General features: G+C 41.6%; 1 protein-coding gene across 7 annotated transcripts in view; it reads right to left on the minus strand.

The window, feature by feature from the left end:
* The window catches only part of SARNP (SAP domain containing ribonucleoprotein), a 66,969-nt gene that overhangs the window by 46,209 nt on the left and 1,743 nt on the right, over positions 1-19,017 (minus strand). For all 7 annotated transcript variants that reach the window (XR_001448042.3, XR_003720657.2, XR_013401154.1 and 4 more), the window contains exons 2-4: positions 6,679-6,778; positions 3,900-3,946; positions 3,603-3,670 (exon numbers count right to left, since the gene is read on the minus strand). Coding sequence is in view for 4 of the 7 variants with exons in the window: in XM_015151928.3 (XP_015007414.1) it covers positions 3,603-3,670; positions 3,900-3,946; positions 6,679-6,778 (215 nt within the window). In the remaining 3 variants the exon portion in view is untranslated. The remainder of the gene's footprint in view (positions 1-3,602; positions 3,671-3,899; positions 3,947-6,678; positions 6,779-19,017) is intronic.

Here is a 19,017-nt window from a genome sequence, read left to right on the forward strand (position 1 = left end):
CTGGCCTCAAGTGATCCACCTGCCTCAGCCTCCCAGAGTGCTGGGATTACAGGCGTCAGCCACCAAGCCCAGCCTTTAATTTACTTTTGAACTAATGAGTAACCCTCCAATCCTCCTTTAAGCACCAGCTCCCAATATTCATCACAACAATTAAGTACTCTACAAGGTCTGGTTTCCTTCTTTTAAAAATCCCTTATTTCTCCCATGAGGAATGTAGCTCTAGTTGGAACAAAGTGGAACAAATAAAAATGCCAAAGAAGGTAGGAAGAAAAAAGTCTAAGGGGAGTTTGAATTAGGAAAACATGGCATGTTACTGGTCAAAGGTTTAAGAGAAAACAAAAGAGGGGGGACCACAGGGGCGGGAGACAAAGTTCGGAAGTACCCAGGATAAATGGAAGGGCATTAACCCTCCACCAAACAACTCCCATAAAACTGTGGGTCATAACCAGTCTCATTAAGGTCCCTCATTTAGAGACATGGGCAGCTTTTGTTCCAATATCCCGGACACTTTTCCCATTTGATGCCCTGAAAGGTAGTAATGGTTTAATGACATTTTCAGAGGAAGCAATTCTGGAACAAGTACTCTCTTCCACCCTTTTATTGGAAATCCCTGGACTGACAGACAAGCAATGGGTGCCCCCTGCTGACCATAACAAAGTCCTACAATATGTAACTGCTTTAGCTGGTTGGGGGTGGGGAATCAAACTAGAAACAGATACATTTTTGGAGAACCTCAGGCCAAAGATGAAGAAAGGGATCTCCTTTTAAATAGTCAAAGAATCTAAACTAGCCCTGACTATTCTGATGTTTAAAGAAATTTCTAAACAATTCAGATTTCCTTGCCATCCTTCCCTAACCTTGTCTTATAATTTAGGCACAGAAAGCCAAAGAAGTTTAATGTTTTACTTGAAATACAATGCCATCAAGAAAGCAGTACTCTCCATTAACCCAACTGCAATGGCTTCCTCCCTATTCCCACTCTGAAGTACAGTCAATGCAGTGCACCTCATGGCAGAAAGGGAACCCCAGAAGGGAAGTTTCCTTCCATTCTATTCCAATTCCCTTAGGTATAACTAAACTCAAGCGCAATAAACAAACATCAAATGCATGGGAAATTTCCACTCTTCACTGAGAAATTTCTCTCCTACCCAATCACGTAAACAACATTCTCAGAAATACAGACACCCAGAATCTTTTTGTACATACTTCAGTCTAACCACAACTATCCTCTAAAAATCAAAATGATCACCCCACCCACTTCAATTTCCTAGCTTCAAAATTCATTAATAGAATTAAAACCCCCTGAACAGAATGCACATTTTAAATATTCTATGAATAATGAATTTCAAACTTTTGAACCTCTATTTTTTAACCCACACAAGCCAATTATGATGGTATTCACTTGATCTTCTTTCTTGTTCCAGAAATCCCCGTAACATTTCTATTTTAAAACTATCTCACAAAGTCATTTTTTCAAGGCACTATATCTAATCATAAACATCTTATGATGGAAAGATAACTAAATGGCTTTAGAAAGTAATATTTGATAGGCTGGGCATGGTGGCTCACACCTGTAATCCCAGCAGTTTGGCAGGCCAAGGCAGGTGGATTGCTTTGAGCTCAGGAGTTCGAGACCAGCCTGGCAAACACGGCAAAACCCTCTCTCTACAAAAAATACAAAAAAGAGCCAGGCGTAGTGGCTCATGCCTATAGTCCCAGCTACTCGGGAGGCTGAAGCTGGAGGACTGCTTGAGCTGGGAAAAGGAGGTTGCAGTGAGCCAAGATTGTTCCACTGCACTCCAGCCTGGATAAGAGTCCCTGTCTCAAAAATATATAAAGGGATATTTGACAAAAATCTATCAAGATGTTAAATGTACATCCTCTGTGATGCAGCAAATCCACTGCTAGGAATTTACCCTACGGGTATACTTGTGAGTATAAATAATTAGAAAAGGACATGCAGAACTACATTTTTTTTCTTTTATGAATAATCTAAATGTCCATCAATAGAACGCTGGTGAAATAAATTACTGTTTATCCAGAGAATGGAATACTATTAAATGCTAGAAAAAACAAGGTTCTAAGTTGATAACTAGTAAATGTGGGTGATAGGTAGATGAGAGTCTATTGTACTAGTTGAACTTTTGTATATACTTGTAATTTCCCATAATGACAAGCTAAACAAAAAAGAGACCACTTCTAGGATAATTATCCTGGCTTCATAGGGTCTACTGAGGATAAAATGAAAGTATTTGTAAAACATTTAGAACAATGCCTAGCATATAACTCTTAAGAACAATGCCTAGCGTATAACTAACACTTACATAAGAAAATGATGATATAAAAAATTTCCAGATATGAAAAAAATCAAGAGTGTACATAGTGTGTGTACAGGTGTATCTATATATACACATACATACGTATGCACATAAACACATGCAGACCCATATAAAATCTTCCAAAAGTATGTACTGTTCTAAAAACCTCAGTAAAGTCAGATGAGAATGGATACAAAGAGTACTTAATTTTTAATTGATATATTCCACTATGTACTGACTTTTTACTTGTAAATATATTGCCTTTTATAATTAAATGCACTGACACAGCTATGAGGAACAAAAATGTTAAAAGTTTAGGACTCAACTGTTCTTTTTTTTTTTTTTTGAGACGGAGTCTCGCTCTGTTGCCCAGGCTGGAGTACAGTGGCGCGATCTCAGCTCACTGCAACCTCCGCCTTCCAGGCTCACGCCATTCTCCTGCCTCAGCCTCCGAGCAGCTGGGACTACAGGCGCCCGCCACCACGCCCAGACCTCGTGATCCACATGCCTCAGCCTCCCAAATCCCAAGTGCTGGGATTACGAGCATGCCCCACCGTGCCTGGCCTAAGTTTTACACTTTTACAGAAAAGTGCAAAACTCTTATAAACAGTTAAGAGAATGGGCTGGGCATGGTGGCTCACACCTATAATCCCAGTACTTAGGGAGGCCAAGGTAGGTGGATCATTTGAGGTCAGGAGTTCAAGACCAGCCTGGCCAACATGGTAAAACCCTGTCTCTACTAAAAATACAAAAACTAGTCGGGCAGTAGTGGCGCATGCCTATAATCCCAGCTACTCGGGAGGCTGAGGCAGGAGAATTGCTTGAGCCTGGGAAGCGGAGGTTACGGTGAGCCGAGATCGCGCCACTGCACTCCAGTCTGGGCAACAGAGTGAGATCCTGTCTCAAAAAAAAAAAAAAAAAGGGAGTTAACAGAGTTTATACAGTTTTACACTGTATACAGAATTGTACAGATTCTCTATAGAGTAACAGAATAATCTATTATAGTGACCCTACAAAAGAACAACAAAGGCTAGGAGAATTAAACTATGTCTGGGCTTGAAGTCGCCTTGTCCTAATTACCTATTACATAACTCAGAGACAATTTGCTTTGTTTCACTGGGACCAAGTACTTTGAAGTAGTCCCTTCTAAAAAACAAAAAATGACCTAATCAGAAATGAAAAGGCCAATGGGAACATGTAAGAGGTAAACAGAGTTAAACATTAAACACAATAAAAAAAAGAGCTGCCTGCTCTGTACTCAGATTATAAAAAAGAGATAATTACACATCAACAGTTTTTTCAGGGGGTTCTTCCTCTTTGACAGGTAGCTCAATGGGCTTTGTTTCTTCTTCCTAAAACCAAATGAAACAAGGTGGTTAACATAAATCTAAACAATAAATATCTATAAATAGAAGAACATCAGAACTCCAAAATAAACCAGTCTCTCAGAACCTTCATACCCATCTTATGCTCCCCTAATAAATTTATATCTAAGTCTTCCAATGACTGATGTTAAAGCAATGTGGCCAAAGCAGTGTCATATTACCAGACCAGAGACTAACCTTACTCTATCCAACTCACCTCTGTTTCATCTCCCAGTACATCTTCTTCATTTGCCTCCTCTTCAGCTAAAGAATATTAAAATATTCAGGTCAAGCCCTGCTACAAAACCATCTTGATCACTTACCAAGGTTAAAATTATAATCACTTTGCTTTCCCCCAAAAAATCCAATAGTGAAGGCAGAAATTGATGCACATAAAATCTGCTACATCTGGAGAAGACAAAACCAGATCTCTCTCTACCTAACATTAATTACAAATGTGAACTCCAGTTGGACTGAAGAACTAAATGTGAAGTCAAACTAGAGAATTAATTTTAATTTTAAAAGTAATGTGGAGTCAGGCACTGTGGCTCTCTGTAATCCCACAAATCTGGGAGGCAGAGGCAGGTGGATCCTTGAACCCAGGAGTTCAAGCGACCAGCTTGGGGAACACAGTGAAACCCCGTCTTTACAAAAAATATTTAAAAAGTAGCTGGGTGTCGGGGTGTGTGCCTATAGTCTTAGCTACTAGGGAGGCTGAAGTGAGAACATTACTTGAACCTGGAAGGCAGAGGTTGCAGTGAGCTGAGATGATGTCACTGCACTCCAGCCTGGGTGACAGAGCAAGACCCAGTCTTGAAAAATAAACAAACAAAAAAAGTAATGTGGAAAAGTATCTTTGAGATTTAGTGGTGGGGAAAGATTTGTTTAACAGAAAAACAACTCAGAAGCAAAAGTAAGAAGTGAAAAACTGAATATTTTTCGAAACTAAGTACTTCTACTTAAGGATAGCACAAAGAAAGTTAAAAGACAAATGACAAGATATTTGTTTCTGTTGAGACAGAGTCTTACTCTATCGCCCAGACTGAAGTGTAGTGGCATAATCACAGCTCCCTGCAGCCTCCACGTCCTGGGCTCAAGGGATTCTCCTGCCTTAGCCTCCCAAGTAGGTAGGACTATAAGTGCACATCACTACACCCAGCTAATTCTATTATTTTTCTTAGAGATGGATCTCACTATGCTGTCCAGACTGGTCTCAAACTCCTGGCCTCAAGAGGTCATACCACCTTAGCCTCCCAAAGTGCTGAGTTACAGGCATGAACCACCCTGCACAGCCAAAGAAGATATTTGTGCCTAAAACCAACAAAAGAATAGTTATTAGGATATAAAAGAAATGCCTGCAAACCAACAAGCAAATTATGGGAACCTCAATAGAAAAATGGGCAAAGAAGAAACAAAAGAATTGTGAAATGCTTAAACTTTTTTCATGGAGAACATAAAACAGCCAACAAATTAGCAAAACTTAGGCCACTTGATAGGACAGTGCCAAGTTTAGGTTTGTGGAGATACAAGAACCCTTATGTACTAGTGATGAGACTGTAGATCTATAGAGCAATTCTGGAAAACAATTTGGGAGTCCTTAGTCACATTAAGTATATATGTATGAATATTAATTAGAAATACCACTCTTGGGCATATACCCCAAAAAAACTTTCACAGGAACTTAAAAGCATGAAATAAGTAGTTCATAATAATATACTATATATTATTAGTATATAGAATATAGTATACTATATCCTACAGGTCAAGCATCGCCAATCTGAAAATTCAAAACCTAAAATGCTTCTAAATCTAAAACTTTCTGAAGGCTGATACAACCCCACAAGTGGAAAACCCCACACCTAACCTCATGCGATGGGTCACAGTCAAAACTCTGTTTCATGTACAAAATTATTTTAAATACTGTGTAAAACTACTTTCAAATATATGGATAAGAAACAAATGAATTTTGTGTTTAGGCTTGCATCTCACCCCCAAGATACCTCATTACATATATACACAAATATTCCAAAATCCAAAAAAAATATAAAAACTGAAACATTTCTGGTCTCAAGTATTTCAAATATATAATATTCAACCCATAGCATAATATATACTATATACTATTATATACATATAGTATACTATAAGTAGTATCACTTGTAGTAGCAGAGGCTTGGTGGCAATATGTTTCTGTCACCGAGTGAATTAAGTAAAATGTGTGGTTATCCATCATGGAATGCTATGCAGGAATTAGAATCAACAGACTAGATAACTACACAGTCACATTCCACACGGACACATTTAAAAAAAACACAACACTTAGTGAATGAAATGAGAAATAAAGCAAGGCTATGGCCAGTTATATAATTACCAATTATATAAATGAAAACATTCTACGAAACAACACTATATATTTTATCATGAAAAAGACCAAAAAAATACATTCAAACACATTAGAATGAGTGCCTAAATGGGTTGGGGAGGAAGTGAAACGAGGAATGGAAATAAAAGGGAATAAGTAAATAAAAATTAGAGAGGGGACTTGTACAACCTGAGATGAAGGTTGTACAAGATGGCCAGGTACGGTGGCTCACGCCTGTAATCCCAGCACTTTGGAAGGCCGAGGCGGGTGGATCCCCTGAAGTCAGGAGTTCTAGACCAGTCCGACCAATATGGTGAACCCCCGTCTCTACTAAAAACACAAAAATCAGCCAGGCGTGGTGGCGTGCGCCTGTAGTTCCAGCTGCTCGGGAGGCTGAGACAGGAGAATTGGTTGAACCCGGAAGATGGAGGTTGCAGTGAGCTGAGACTGTGTCACTACACTCCAGCCTGGGCAACAGAGCGAGACTCCACCTCAAAAAAAAAAGAGTTTTCTTGATGCCGTTAATTAAGAGCTTACATCACTAATGACTTAAAAAAAAAAAAAGGAAATCTTTTCAGTGTCAAAGCCTGAAAATCCCCTCACTCACATCATTCTGCCTCCACAAAGTACTCACCATGTTCTTCAAGATATGCCTGGAGTCTGTGGATAAGATCTTGCTTTATTCCCTTGGTCTCCAAACCACGAGCAAGACATTCTTGCTTTAGTTCAGCAAGCTGAGGGGAAAAAAATAAAACTTTTCCTTAGTTAACAGGATGAACACCAGTGAATAAAACGGTAGTTCCCACAAGGAAAAGAAAAAAAGAAAATGAAGTTCCATCCCAAATTACTGCCATTAATTCTACCAAGGCTCTAGGTCCACAACGATGATCCATTTTCCTCTAATGATATTCAATACACAAGAGGAACTGCCTAAGGCTAAACATCACACTTTAATAAAAACTTCATCTATTTGCATACCTACTAACTGTCACAAATCTCTAGTTATTTCTAAATATTCTAAGGGGGAAAAAGGTTTTATTCCAAAGATTACTGTGGCAGCCAGCATATTGGAAGAATGAACCTTCAAGCAGAAAATCCAATGATCTAAAAGCAGATTCTCCTTACCACTTATTATCCCAGATCCTTTATTACAATCTACCATATACATGCATACAGATGTAACCACCACAGAATCAAGTAGATACATTAGCTAATGTCAACAATGAACTGATTACAGGATCTATGTCAGAATGAGAAGAAATATCTAATGGCATACCCTAGAGTTCTGCTGAAGATTTTAAAATCAGTAACTTATCTAAAGATATAAAAGCTATGTTCATCAATTTTACAGACAATAGGAGGAGGAGAATTGATGTATTACGGACATAACTAAGCTTAAAAAACACCACAGAAACAGAAAAAAGAAAAAAAAACACTTCTTCAGGACTAATAATAAGCCAAAACAAATACTCAATTTAGAAGGAATAAGGTATACATATAAATTCCTACACTTAGATTCAAAACTTAAGTTATACAAAAACTGGATAAGTGAGGATTGGCTCAATAGTAAGTCAAAGGATAAAGACCTCAGAATTTTAGGCAAAGAAGGTTAACAGTATGATTTGCTACCTGTAAGTCACAGGTAACTGAAATATAGACTCCATAATAAATGATGTAATGGCCTTACTGGGCTCTATATTCTTATTTTATGAAGCACAATGACACGCTGACCCAGGAGAACAAGCAGGAAAGAAAGGCTCCAGAAATTCTATATGCAGATCAACACACAGATAGATGTCTGGTCTGAAAGATGACCTTTTTTGTTTTGAAGCACAGATCTATGACCAATCAGAAGCTAGAAGGCAGATTCCTACAGACAAAAAATTTTACAACTATGGAGTATTCCCTGCATCTCTACATTTTTCAGCCAGGGGAACATTTCATAATGAAAAGTGGAGAGTTTTTTCTATTTTTAAAATATATCACAATGACTGGTAAAGCATTTAGTGAGTGGGGCAGGCAGGAGGGGATGTTACGAACGGAAGTGCCCAACCCAACAAGCGGAAAGCAACCTCTACTGAGGAACATGGTAGGTAACCATCCATTAAAAATTATTTTTAGGCCGGGGACAGTGGCTCATGCCTGTTACAAGCACTTTGGGAGGCCAAGGCGGGCAGATCATCTGAGGTCAGGAGTTCAACAGCAGCCTAGCTAACATGGTGAAACCCCATCTCTACTAAAAATACAAAACTAGGCTGGGTGCGGTGGCTCACGCCTATAATCCCAGCACTTTGGGGCGCCTAGGTGGGCAGATCAACTGAAGTCAGGAGTTCAAGACCAACTTGGTCAACATGGTGAAACCCTGTCTCTACTAAAAATACAAATATTAGCCGGGCATGGTGGCAGGCACCTATAATCCCAGCTATTCAGGAGGCTGAGGCAATAGAATTGCTTAAACCCAGGAGACGGAGGTTGCAGTGAGCCGAAATCATGCCATTGCACTCCAGCAGGTGAAAGAGTGAGACTGTCTCAAAAAAATAAATAAAAATTAAAATATAAAATACAAAACTAGTCAGGCATGGTGGCGCATGCCTGTAATCCCAGCTATTCAGGAGGCTGAGGCAGGAGAACGGCTTGAACCTGGGACACAGAGGTTGCAGGGAGCTGAGATCGCACCATTGCGCTCCAGCCTGGATGCCAAGAACGAAATTATGTCTCAAAAAAAAAAAATTATTTTTAAGGCTTTAGCCTGTTTAAAAAAAAAAGACTGCAGAGTGACTGGAGAGCATAGACTCTGAAGCCAGACTACTTAGGTTAGAATTCCAATTTTACTACTTGCAACCTTACATGAATAACTTCACCTTTCTGTGCCTCAGTTTCCTTACTTGTGAAATAGGAACAATAACAGTACCTATTTCATAGGGTTGTTATGAAGATTAAGTAAAAAAAAAAAAAATTTTTTTTTTTTTTTTGAGACGGAGTCTTGCTCTGGTGCCCTGGCTGGAGTACAGTGGCACGATCTCGGCTCACTGCAACCTCTGCCTTCTGGGTTCAAGTAATTCTCCTGCCTCAGCCTCCCGAGTAGCTGGGATTACAGGCGCCCGCCACCACGCCTGGCTAATTTTTGTATTTTTACTAGAGGCGGGGTTTCACCATGTTGGCCAGGCTGGTCTCGAACTCCTGACCGCAAGTGATCCACCTGCCTTGGCCTCCCAAAGTTCTGGGATTACAGGTGTGAGCCATTACAAAAAAAAAAAGTATATATATATTTTTTATATATAATGAGGATCATTAGGTCAAGAGGATCATGAGGTCAAGAGATCCAGACCATCCTGGCTAGCACGGTGAAACCCCATCTCTACTAAATATATACATATATATTTTTTTGTTTGTTTTTTTTATGAGACGAAGTCTCACCATATCACTCAGGCTGGAGTGCAGTGGCACGACCTCAGCTTCTGCAACCTCTGCCCCCCGGGTTCAAGCGATTCTCCTGCCTCAGCCTCCCGAGCAGCTGGGACTACAGGCGCACGCCACCGTACCCATCTAATTTTTGTATTTTTAGTACAGATGGGGTTTCACCATATCGGCCAGGCTGGTCTCGAATTCCTGACCTTGTGATCCGCCTGCCTCGGCCTCCCAAAGTGTTGCGATTACAGGCATGAGCCACCACGCCCGGCCTTAAATCAAAAATTCTATCAAGCATTTAGAACAGTGCCTGACAGCTAGTAAGTGCTTTATATTTATTAAGTACTAAATCACTGGTCTCAGATTTCATAGTTTCACAAATCAATGTATTTTTATTTTATTTATTTATTTTTAGAGACAGTGGTCTCGCCATGTTGCCCAGGCTGAACTTAAACTATTGAACTCAACTAATCCTCCCACTCCAAACTCCAGCTGGGACTACAGGTACACACCACTGTGCCCAGCTCAATGTACTTTTACATAGATAGGCTGATAAGGTTACTTTTTACAACATTACAATCAGGTCATGGAGCAATACTTTTGCAATAACAATAAAAATCAATTACTACAAAAATGAGCACACACTTGGATATCGCAGTGCTATCAAACTGCTATAAAACTTTCTAAAAGCTTACACTCAATTTTTGTATTTATTTCACCACTAACCAGGAACAGCTAGTTCATGGACCAGCAGAGGCCTGTGAACTATACCTTAAATAACATTATAAGTCATCTTTAATGTCCCTTTATTAAGTAAGAATCTTGATTTCCGTGGCTCATGCTTACAATCCCAGTCCCTTGTGAGGCCAAGGCAGGAGGACTACCTGAACCCAGAAGTTTGAGACCAGCCTGGGCAACACCATGAGATGCCATCTCTATTAAAAAAAAAAAGTTTTTTTGGTCGGGAACGGTGGCTCACGCCTTTGGGAGTGATCCCAGCACTTTGGGAGGCCGAGGCGGGTGGATCATGAGGTCAAGAGATTGAAACCTTCCTGGCTAGCATGGTGAAACCCTGTCTCTACTAAAAATACAAAAAATTAAAAAAAAAAAAAATTAGCTGGGCGTGATGGGGGGCACCTGTAGTCCCAGCTACTCGGGAGGCTGAGGCAGGAGAATAGCGTGAACCTGGGAGGCAGAGCTTGCAGTGAGCCGAGATCGTACCACTGCATTTCAGCCTGGGTGACAGAGCGAGACTCCGTCTCCAAAAAAAAATTTTTTTTTTAAAAGAATCTTGTTCTTTCTCACGCTGATACTTTATTTTCTTTCCACTTCCTGGAGAACAAGTCATTTGATTTTAATTACACTTTAAATTTTTTGTTAGTTTGTTATAAAAGTATTATGTTCACTGTAGAATAGTTAGAAAATTCTGAAAAGTTTAGAGGAAAATAAAAGTCATATGTAATCCCGGCACTTACAGATCACTTAACATTTACATATATCATTTGTAGGGAGGCGTGAGCCACTGCGCTCAGCCTACATACAGCTTTTATATAACGTTGTACGACTTCTTTTGTCATATAGTGAGTTCTTCTCATATACTAGGACATTATTTTAAAAGGGAAACAGAGGCTGGGCATGGTGGCTCATGCCTGTAGTCCCGGCACGTTGGAAGGCTGAGTCAGGAGGACAGCTTTGAGCCCAGGAGTTCAAGAACAGCCTGGGCAATAGAGTGAGACCCTGTTCCTAAAAAAAAAAAAAAAAAAAATTTTTTAATTAGTCACACAAGGTAGCACATGCCTGTGGTCCCAACTACTAGGGAAGCCGAGGTGGGAGGAACGCTTGAACCTGGGAGGTCAAGGCTGCTATGTAACTGTGATCACAGCATTGTACTCCAGCCTGGGCAACACAGTGATACCTGGCAAAGAAAGATGGTGGAAGGAAGGAAGGAAGGACGGACGGAAGGAAGGACGGACAGACGGAAGGAAGGGAAAGAGAGAAAGAAAGAGAAAGAGAGAAAGAAAGAAAGAAAGAGAAAGAAAGAAAGAAAGAAAGAAAGAAAGAAAGAAAGAAAGAAAGAAAGAAAGAGAAGATTAATAAAAACATAAACTAGCTGAAAATGATGTCATTTCTTTTTGCACATATTTCAGCACAATTACATTAGCAGAACTAAAACCTTTTAAAACTTAAAATAGGACTAACATAAAATCTTACTCTATTTTTCTAAATTGATTTGATTTGATTTGAAATGTTTTGACTCCAGCACTTTGGGAGGCTGGAGGTAGGCGGATCACTTGAGTCCAGGAGTTCGAGACCAGCCTGGGCAACATGTTGAAACCCCATCTCTACTAAAAATACAAAAACAGGCAAGCATGGTGGCATGCGCCTGTAGTCCCAGCTACCGGAGGGGCTAAGGCTGGAGGATGGCCTGAGTCCAAGAAGTCAAGGCTGCAGTGAGCTGAGATCATGCCACTGCACTCCAGCTTGGGTGACAAAGGGAGACCCTGTCTCAAAACAAACAAAAAATATTTTAACAGGTATACTGAATGAATTGTATGGTACATGAATTATATCCCAGTAAGGCTACTGAAGAAAAAAAAAAAAATCAGCCGAGCATAGTCGCATGTGCCTACAGTCCCAGCTACTAAGGTGGCTGAGGTGGAAAGATCACTTGGTTCTGGGAGGCTGAGGTTGCAATGAGCCATGATCATGCCACTGCACTCCAGCCTGGGCAACACAGCAAGACCTTGTCCCAAGAAGAAAATAAACAAAAAAAAAAAACAGCTAGGTAGGCATAGTGGTTCACATCTGTCATCCTAGTACTTTGGGAGGTCAACAAAGGAGGATCACTTGAGCCTAGGAGTTCAAGACCAGTCTGGGCAACACAGTGAGACCCTGTCTCTCAAAAAACAAAAAACTCGCTGAGCATGGTAGTGCACACTTGTAGTCCTAGCTACTTGGGAGGCTAAGGCAGGAGCATCACTTGAGTCCAGGAGGTTGAGGCTACAGTAAGCCATGATCACACCACTGCACTCCAGTCTGGGTGACAGAGGGGAGACGCTGTCTTCAAAAAAAAAAAAAAAAAAAAGTTATAGAACATTCTATATAGGATACTAACATTAATGTAAAAAATAATACACACATGTCTCTGTATAATGTATATAAACAAGATGTCTGGAGAAGAAACAGGTAAGTTGACACTGGTTGAATCTGAGAAGAGGAAGCTAGTTCGGGAAAAGTGTAGGAAAGAAACTTTTTACCATATACTCTTTTGTGAACTTGTGCATGATTACCCATTCAAAAAATTTTTTAAATCTTATTTTTCAAGGTCAATAAAGCATTCTCTATTCTACCTATCCAACCCACAGAGAAAGGACATATCAACTTACCCCCATAATACATTTGACATTAATCATGCATTGCCCTGTGATTTCTATTTATGTTTATTTTGACTCAGGGTTTTGCTCTGTTGCCCAGACTGGAATGCAGCAGCGTGATCATGGCTCACTGCAGCCTTGACCTCTGGGGCTCAAACAATCCTCCTGCCTCAGCCTCCTATATAGCTGGGACCACAGGTGTGTGCCACCACAGCCAACTAATTTTTTGATTTCCTGTAGAGATGAGGTCTTACTATGTTGCCCAGGCTGTTCTTAAACTCCTGGGCTCAAGTGATCTTCCTGCCTCAAAGTGTTGGTTAGGATTATAGGCATGAGACACTGTGCCCAGCTTGCCCTGTGATTTCTTCTAATTAACTGATCTTGAATTTTTTTTTTTTTTTTTTTTTTGAGACTCAGTTTCGCCCTTGTCACTCAGGCTGGAGTGCAGTGGCACAATCTTGGCTCACTGCAACCTCCGTCTCTCCGGTTCAAGCAATTCTCCTGCTTCAGCTTCCCGAGTGGCTGGGATTACAGGCACGCACCACCATGCCAAGCTAATTTTGTATTTTTAGAAGAGATGGGATTTCACCATGTTGGTCAGGCTGGTCTTGAACTCCTGACCTCAGGTGATCTTCCCACCTCGGCCTCTCAAAGGGCTGGGATTACAGGTGTGAGCCACCACACCCGGCCAAATTTTGATTAAAATATTTTATCAGAAATATTTTTCATGTTGGCTAGGCGTGGTGGCTCACGCCTGTATTCCCAGCACTTTGGGAGGCCAAGGCGGGCGGATCACCTGAGGTCAGGAGTTCAAGACCAGCCTGGCCAACATGGTGAAACCCTGTCTCTACTAAAAATACAAAAATTAGCTGGGCGTGGTGGCAGGCACCTGTAATCCCAGCTACTCGGGAGGCTGAGGCAGGAGGAGAAGGGCTTAAGCCCAGGAGGCAGAGGTTGCAGTGAGCTGAGACCACGTCATTGCACTCCAGCCTGGGTGACAGAGCAAGAGTCCATCCCAAAAAAAAAAAAAAAAAAAAATCATCTTTTTCATGTTATGTCAATGTATAGTTTGTAAATTCTTTGAAGGCAGAAATGTTTTATATCACCTATAACATATGATAGGAACTCAAAATCTTTACAAGGAACCTAAGTGGTTGGTATTACAATTAGGCTTAAAGAAATTCAATAACTTGCTTAAATATCACACAGCTTGGCCAGATGTGGTGGCTCATGCCTGTAATCCCAGCACTTTGGGAGGCTGAGGTGGGAGGATTGCTCAAAGCCAGGAGTTTGAGGCCAGCCTGGAAAACACAGGGAGACTCGGTCTCTACAGAAAATTAAAAAATACACAGTTCAGGTGTGGTGATGTGCCCCTGTAGTCCCACCTACTGGGTGGGAGCAGAGGCTGAGGTGGATCACTTGAGTCCAGGAAGACAGGCTGCAGTGACCCCTGATTATGCCACTACACTCCAGCCTGGGAGAAAAAGCAAGACACTGTCTCAAAAAACAAACAAACCACAGCTTGTAAACAGTAGGCCAATATACCAGCTCAAGTGTCTCTCATTTATGCCCAATATTAACTGCCAAAGTCTTGGCACTTCTTTCTTTCATTCTCTTCTCCTCAGCCTCCTTGCTAGCTCTTCTTCCACCCAAACCTGTAAATATTCACTAAGATTCCTTCTTTGCCCCTCTTGTCATTCTACTTATATCAAAGGCTAATTCACTTCCTGATCTCAATGAGCAGCAAAGTCTATCAGCATTATCTTTAAAATATATCCAGAATCAAACCCTTCTCACCACTGCAAACGCTACTACTCTAGTCTTTCTTTCATACAGATTATTGTCAAAACTTTTCAGCCCTTGCCTCACTACAGCTTATTCTCAACAAAGTAACAGTGATCGTTTGAAAATTTAAGTCAGAACATGTCACTCCTCTAGTCAAACATCATCCACTGGTTTCCTATCTCACTAAGGGTAAAAGGCTGAATCCTATCACCTAAAAGGTCCTACAAGTTTGCCCTCCCCTACCATTACCTTATTACCATTGCTCACTCTGATAAGCCAAACTGGTCTTGTACTATTCCTCTAACACTTTGCACATAGCTCATTCCTTCACCTCCTTAAAGTCTTTTTGTAATCATCTCCTTGTTAATGAGGCCTTCCCCATTTACCCTATTTAAAATTACAATACCCTTCCCATTGTACTTCCTATTCCTTTCTCCTATTTTTCTCTATGTGCCTTATCAATCACCATTTGACATACCATAAATTTTACTTTTTATTTTGCCTTCCCTCAGTAAAATACAAGCTCTATGAGAGCAAGGATTTTGTCTGTCTTGTACACTGCTGTATCTCTGGCACCCACAGTAACTGGGACATGGCAGGTGCTCCTTATTTTCTGAATAAACCAAGTCTGCATCATTAGCTTTCAGCTCTTGAGTGAAAGACCCACGTTTCCAACTGACTACCTGACATCTCCAAGTGGATGTCCCACAGACACCTAAGCCTCAAACTGAACTTATCTCTTCTGCACAAAACTGGCTTCTTCTCCTCCAACCCAGACTAAAGGTATCACTGCCCAAACCCTGGAGTCATCTTTCAATCTTCCCATATCTAACTGATCTATAAATACTTGAAATTCTACTACATCCTAAATGTCTTTCAAATTCATTCCCATTCTTTTGAACTCCTGACATGCTTATTCACTCGATAAATCATTATTGAGCGCCTACTGTGTATCAAGTATTATCTTGGATACAGGCAAATAATCATGAGCAAAACAGAGTCCTTTCCCATTCGGAGCTTACAATCTTGCAGGGAGGGAACAAGCCAATCAATGATCAGATAGTGTTTAGTTGATTTTTTTTTTTTTTTTGAGACAGTCTCACTCTGTTGCTCAGACTTGGAGTGCAATGGCGCGATCTCAGCTCCTGTAACCTCTGCTTCCCGGGTTCAAGCGATTCTCCTGTCTCAGTTTCCCGAGTAGCTGGGGTTTCAGGTGCACGCCACCAGGCCTGGCTAATTTTGGTATTTTTAGTAGAGATGGGGTTTCACCACGTTGGTCAGACTGGTCTTGAACTCCTGACCTCATGATCCGCCCACCTCGGCCTCCCAAAGTGCTGGGATTACAGGCATGAGCCACTGTGCCCAGCATGTTCAGCTGATTTTTAAACAACATACAGGGTCCTATGAAACTATATAAAAAGTGGCCTGACCATGTGTGTGGATAGAACAGAGAAAGTTTCCTTGGGTAAATAATATTTGGGTGAAACACCTGAAAAGGGTGTAGTAATTAATTAGATAAAGGTGTTAGGGAGGAAGGCTGGCAGAAGTACTACAGCCAAAAGAAAACTCCAACTGCAGCATATGTGAAGGTTCTGGGTTGAGGTAAGAAGGAGAAGCAGTGTACAATGATTAAGAACAGGAATTCTGGAGACAGGATGCCTGGATTTTTTTTTTTTTTTTTTTTTTGAGACGGAGTTTCACTTTTGTTGCCCAGGCTGGAGAGCAATGGTGCCATCTCGGCTCACCGCAACCTCCGCCTACCAGGTTCAAGCGATTCTCCTGCCTCAGCCTCCCGAGTAGCTGGGATTACAGGCATGCGCCACCACGTCCAGCTAATTTTTTTTTTTTTTTTTTTTTTTTTTTTTTGAGACGGAGTCTCGCTCTGTCGCCCAGGCTGGAGTGCAGTGGCGCGATCTCGGCTCACTGCAAGCTCCGCCTCCCGGGTTCACGCCATTCTCCTGCCTCAGCCTCCCGAGTAGCTGGGACTACAGGCGCCCACAACCGCGCCCGGCTAATTTTTTGTATTTTTAGTAGAGACGGGGTTTCACCGTGGTCTCGATCTCCTGACCTTGTGATCCGCCAGCCTCGGCCTCCCAAAGTGCTGGGATTACAGGCGTGAGCCACCGCGCCCGGCCACGTCCAGCTAATTTTGTATTTTTAGTAAAGACAGGGTTTCTCCATGTTGGTCAAGCTGGTCTCGAACTCCCGAACTCAGGTGATCCACCCGCCTCATCCTCCCAAAGTACTGGGATTACAGGCGTGAGCCACCACGCCCAGCCTGCTTGGATTTAATATACCACATATTAGCTGTGCAACCAGAGCAAGTTACTCAGTTACTCTCTCTGAGCTACAGTTTTTCTGCTTTTCAAATGAGGATAATATAAGTATTTACCTTATAGGGTTATTATGAGAATTAAATCAGTGCATGCAAATGGCTTCAAACAGTGCTTTGCCACATAATAAATGCTAAGTGTTAGCAACTGATGAAGACAATCATTCTGAAGAAATGAAATAAAATAAGGCCGCAGTAGTTGAAGTGTTAGTAACTATACCGCAGAGACTGGCAGGGACATAATTTGAAGGTTTTAAGCAGAGGAATGACTCTGAAAATAAACATCTAAGTGGTGAAATCACTCCCCCTACAAATCCCATCTGCCAACAGAATACAAGCTGATCACATCAAGCTCTTCCTTTCAAACTTCCAAAGGCTCCCAGCCCTACTTATTCAATGACAAAGGCCAGAATTCCTTATACAACTTAGAAAGCCCTTTTCAACATCACTTTTGATTTACCTTTATAGTTTACCTATTTTCCTTTCCAAACTATCTTCAACCACCAATGTATTTCCTCACTTCACTTTCCAATACAAATGTCTCACTATTCTCAACACTCTGACACCACTACCGCTTTCTCCTCTCCTCTGCAATAGTTCCTTTTCTGATGTTTGACTGGATATCTGATACTGTTACAGTTCAAGCCATTTTCATCCACAGTTCAATCTCTCTTTCCAAATGTGTTAGAATGGGCTAAGTGCGGTGGCTCATGCCTATAATCCCAGCACTTTGGGAGGCCAAGGCAAGAGGATCACCTGAGGTCAGTAGTTCAAGTCCAGCCGGGCCAACAACATGGTGAAACTCCGTCTCTACTAAAAATACAAAAATTAGCCAGGCGCGATGGCACGTGCCTGTAATCCCAGCTACTCCGGAAGCTGAGGCATGAGAATCGCTTGAACCTGGGAGGCGGAGGTTGCAGTGAGCCAAGATCTTGCCACGGCACTCCAGCCTGGGTGACAGAGCAAGACTCCATCTCAATTAAAAAAAAAAAAAAAAAAAAAATGCATTTCTACAAAATCCTCAGAAATTTGCTGTTGATATGACATTACATATCAACTCAGATACATACTATGTTTCCTTCCTGCTTCAAAGGTATTCCCTTCCCCTGAAGTTCCATACCAAAGCCCAAAATCTCTTTATGACAATGGAGATATTTTTTTCTTTTTTTTTTTTTTTTTGAGACAAGGTCTCCCTTTGTCACCCAGGCTGAAGTGCAGTGGAGCAATTATCACACAGCTCACCGCAGCCTTGGCCTTCCAGGCTCAAGCAATCCTCCCACCTCAGCCTCTTGAGGAGCTGGGACTACAGGTGTGCGCCACCATGCCCAGCTAATTTTTTAATTTTTTGTAGAGACAGGGTGTCACTATGTTGCCTAAGCTGGTCTCAAACTCCTGGCCTCCGCCTCCCAAAGAGTTGGGATTAGAGGTGTGGGTCACTGGGCCCAGCCAAGATTTTTTTCAAAGGCAATAAAACCCCAAGTCAACCCAGAAGTCAGGATCATTGCATCAAGATCGCCAGTGGAACTAACTGCCCTAAAAATCAGAATCAAAGGCATGAGTTCTTTTTTTCTTTTTGAGATGGAGTCTCACTGTCTCCCAGGCTGGAGTGCAGTGCACCACCTCGGCTCAGTGCAACCTCCATCCCGGTCTCAAGCGAGTCTTGTGCCTCAGCCTCCTCAGTAGCTGGGACTATAGGCACTTGCCATCACACCTGGCTAATTTTCGCATTTTTGGTAGAGGCAGGGTTTCGCCATGTTGCCCAGGCTGGTCTCGAACTCCTGGCCTCAAGCAATCCGCCCACCTCGGCCTCCCAAAATGCTAGGATTACAGGTGTGAGCCACCACGCCCAGCCAAAGGCATGAGTTCTTAACCAGAGGTCCATGGACTCCTCAGGGCTACAAGGTAGTTTTATGAAGCCCCTCAAACTGCATGCAAAATATGTGTACATGCCTTTTTCTGGGGAGAGGGTCCATACCTTTCATCAGAGTTTCAAAGATATCTGTGACCTCCAAAAGGTTAAGAAGTGCTCTAGAGAAAAAGCAAAGACAAGCAAATGTGATTAAAGAGCGAGTTC

Source organism: Macaca mulatta, chromosome 11 (assembly GCF_049350105.2).
Source record: "Macaca mulatta isolate MMU2019108-1 chromosome 11, T2T-MMU8v2.0, whole genome shotgun sequence".
Lineage (NCBI taxonomy): Eukaryota > Metazoa > Chordata > Mammalia > Primates > Cercopithecidae > Macaca > Macaca mulatta.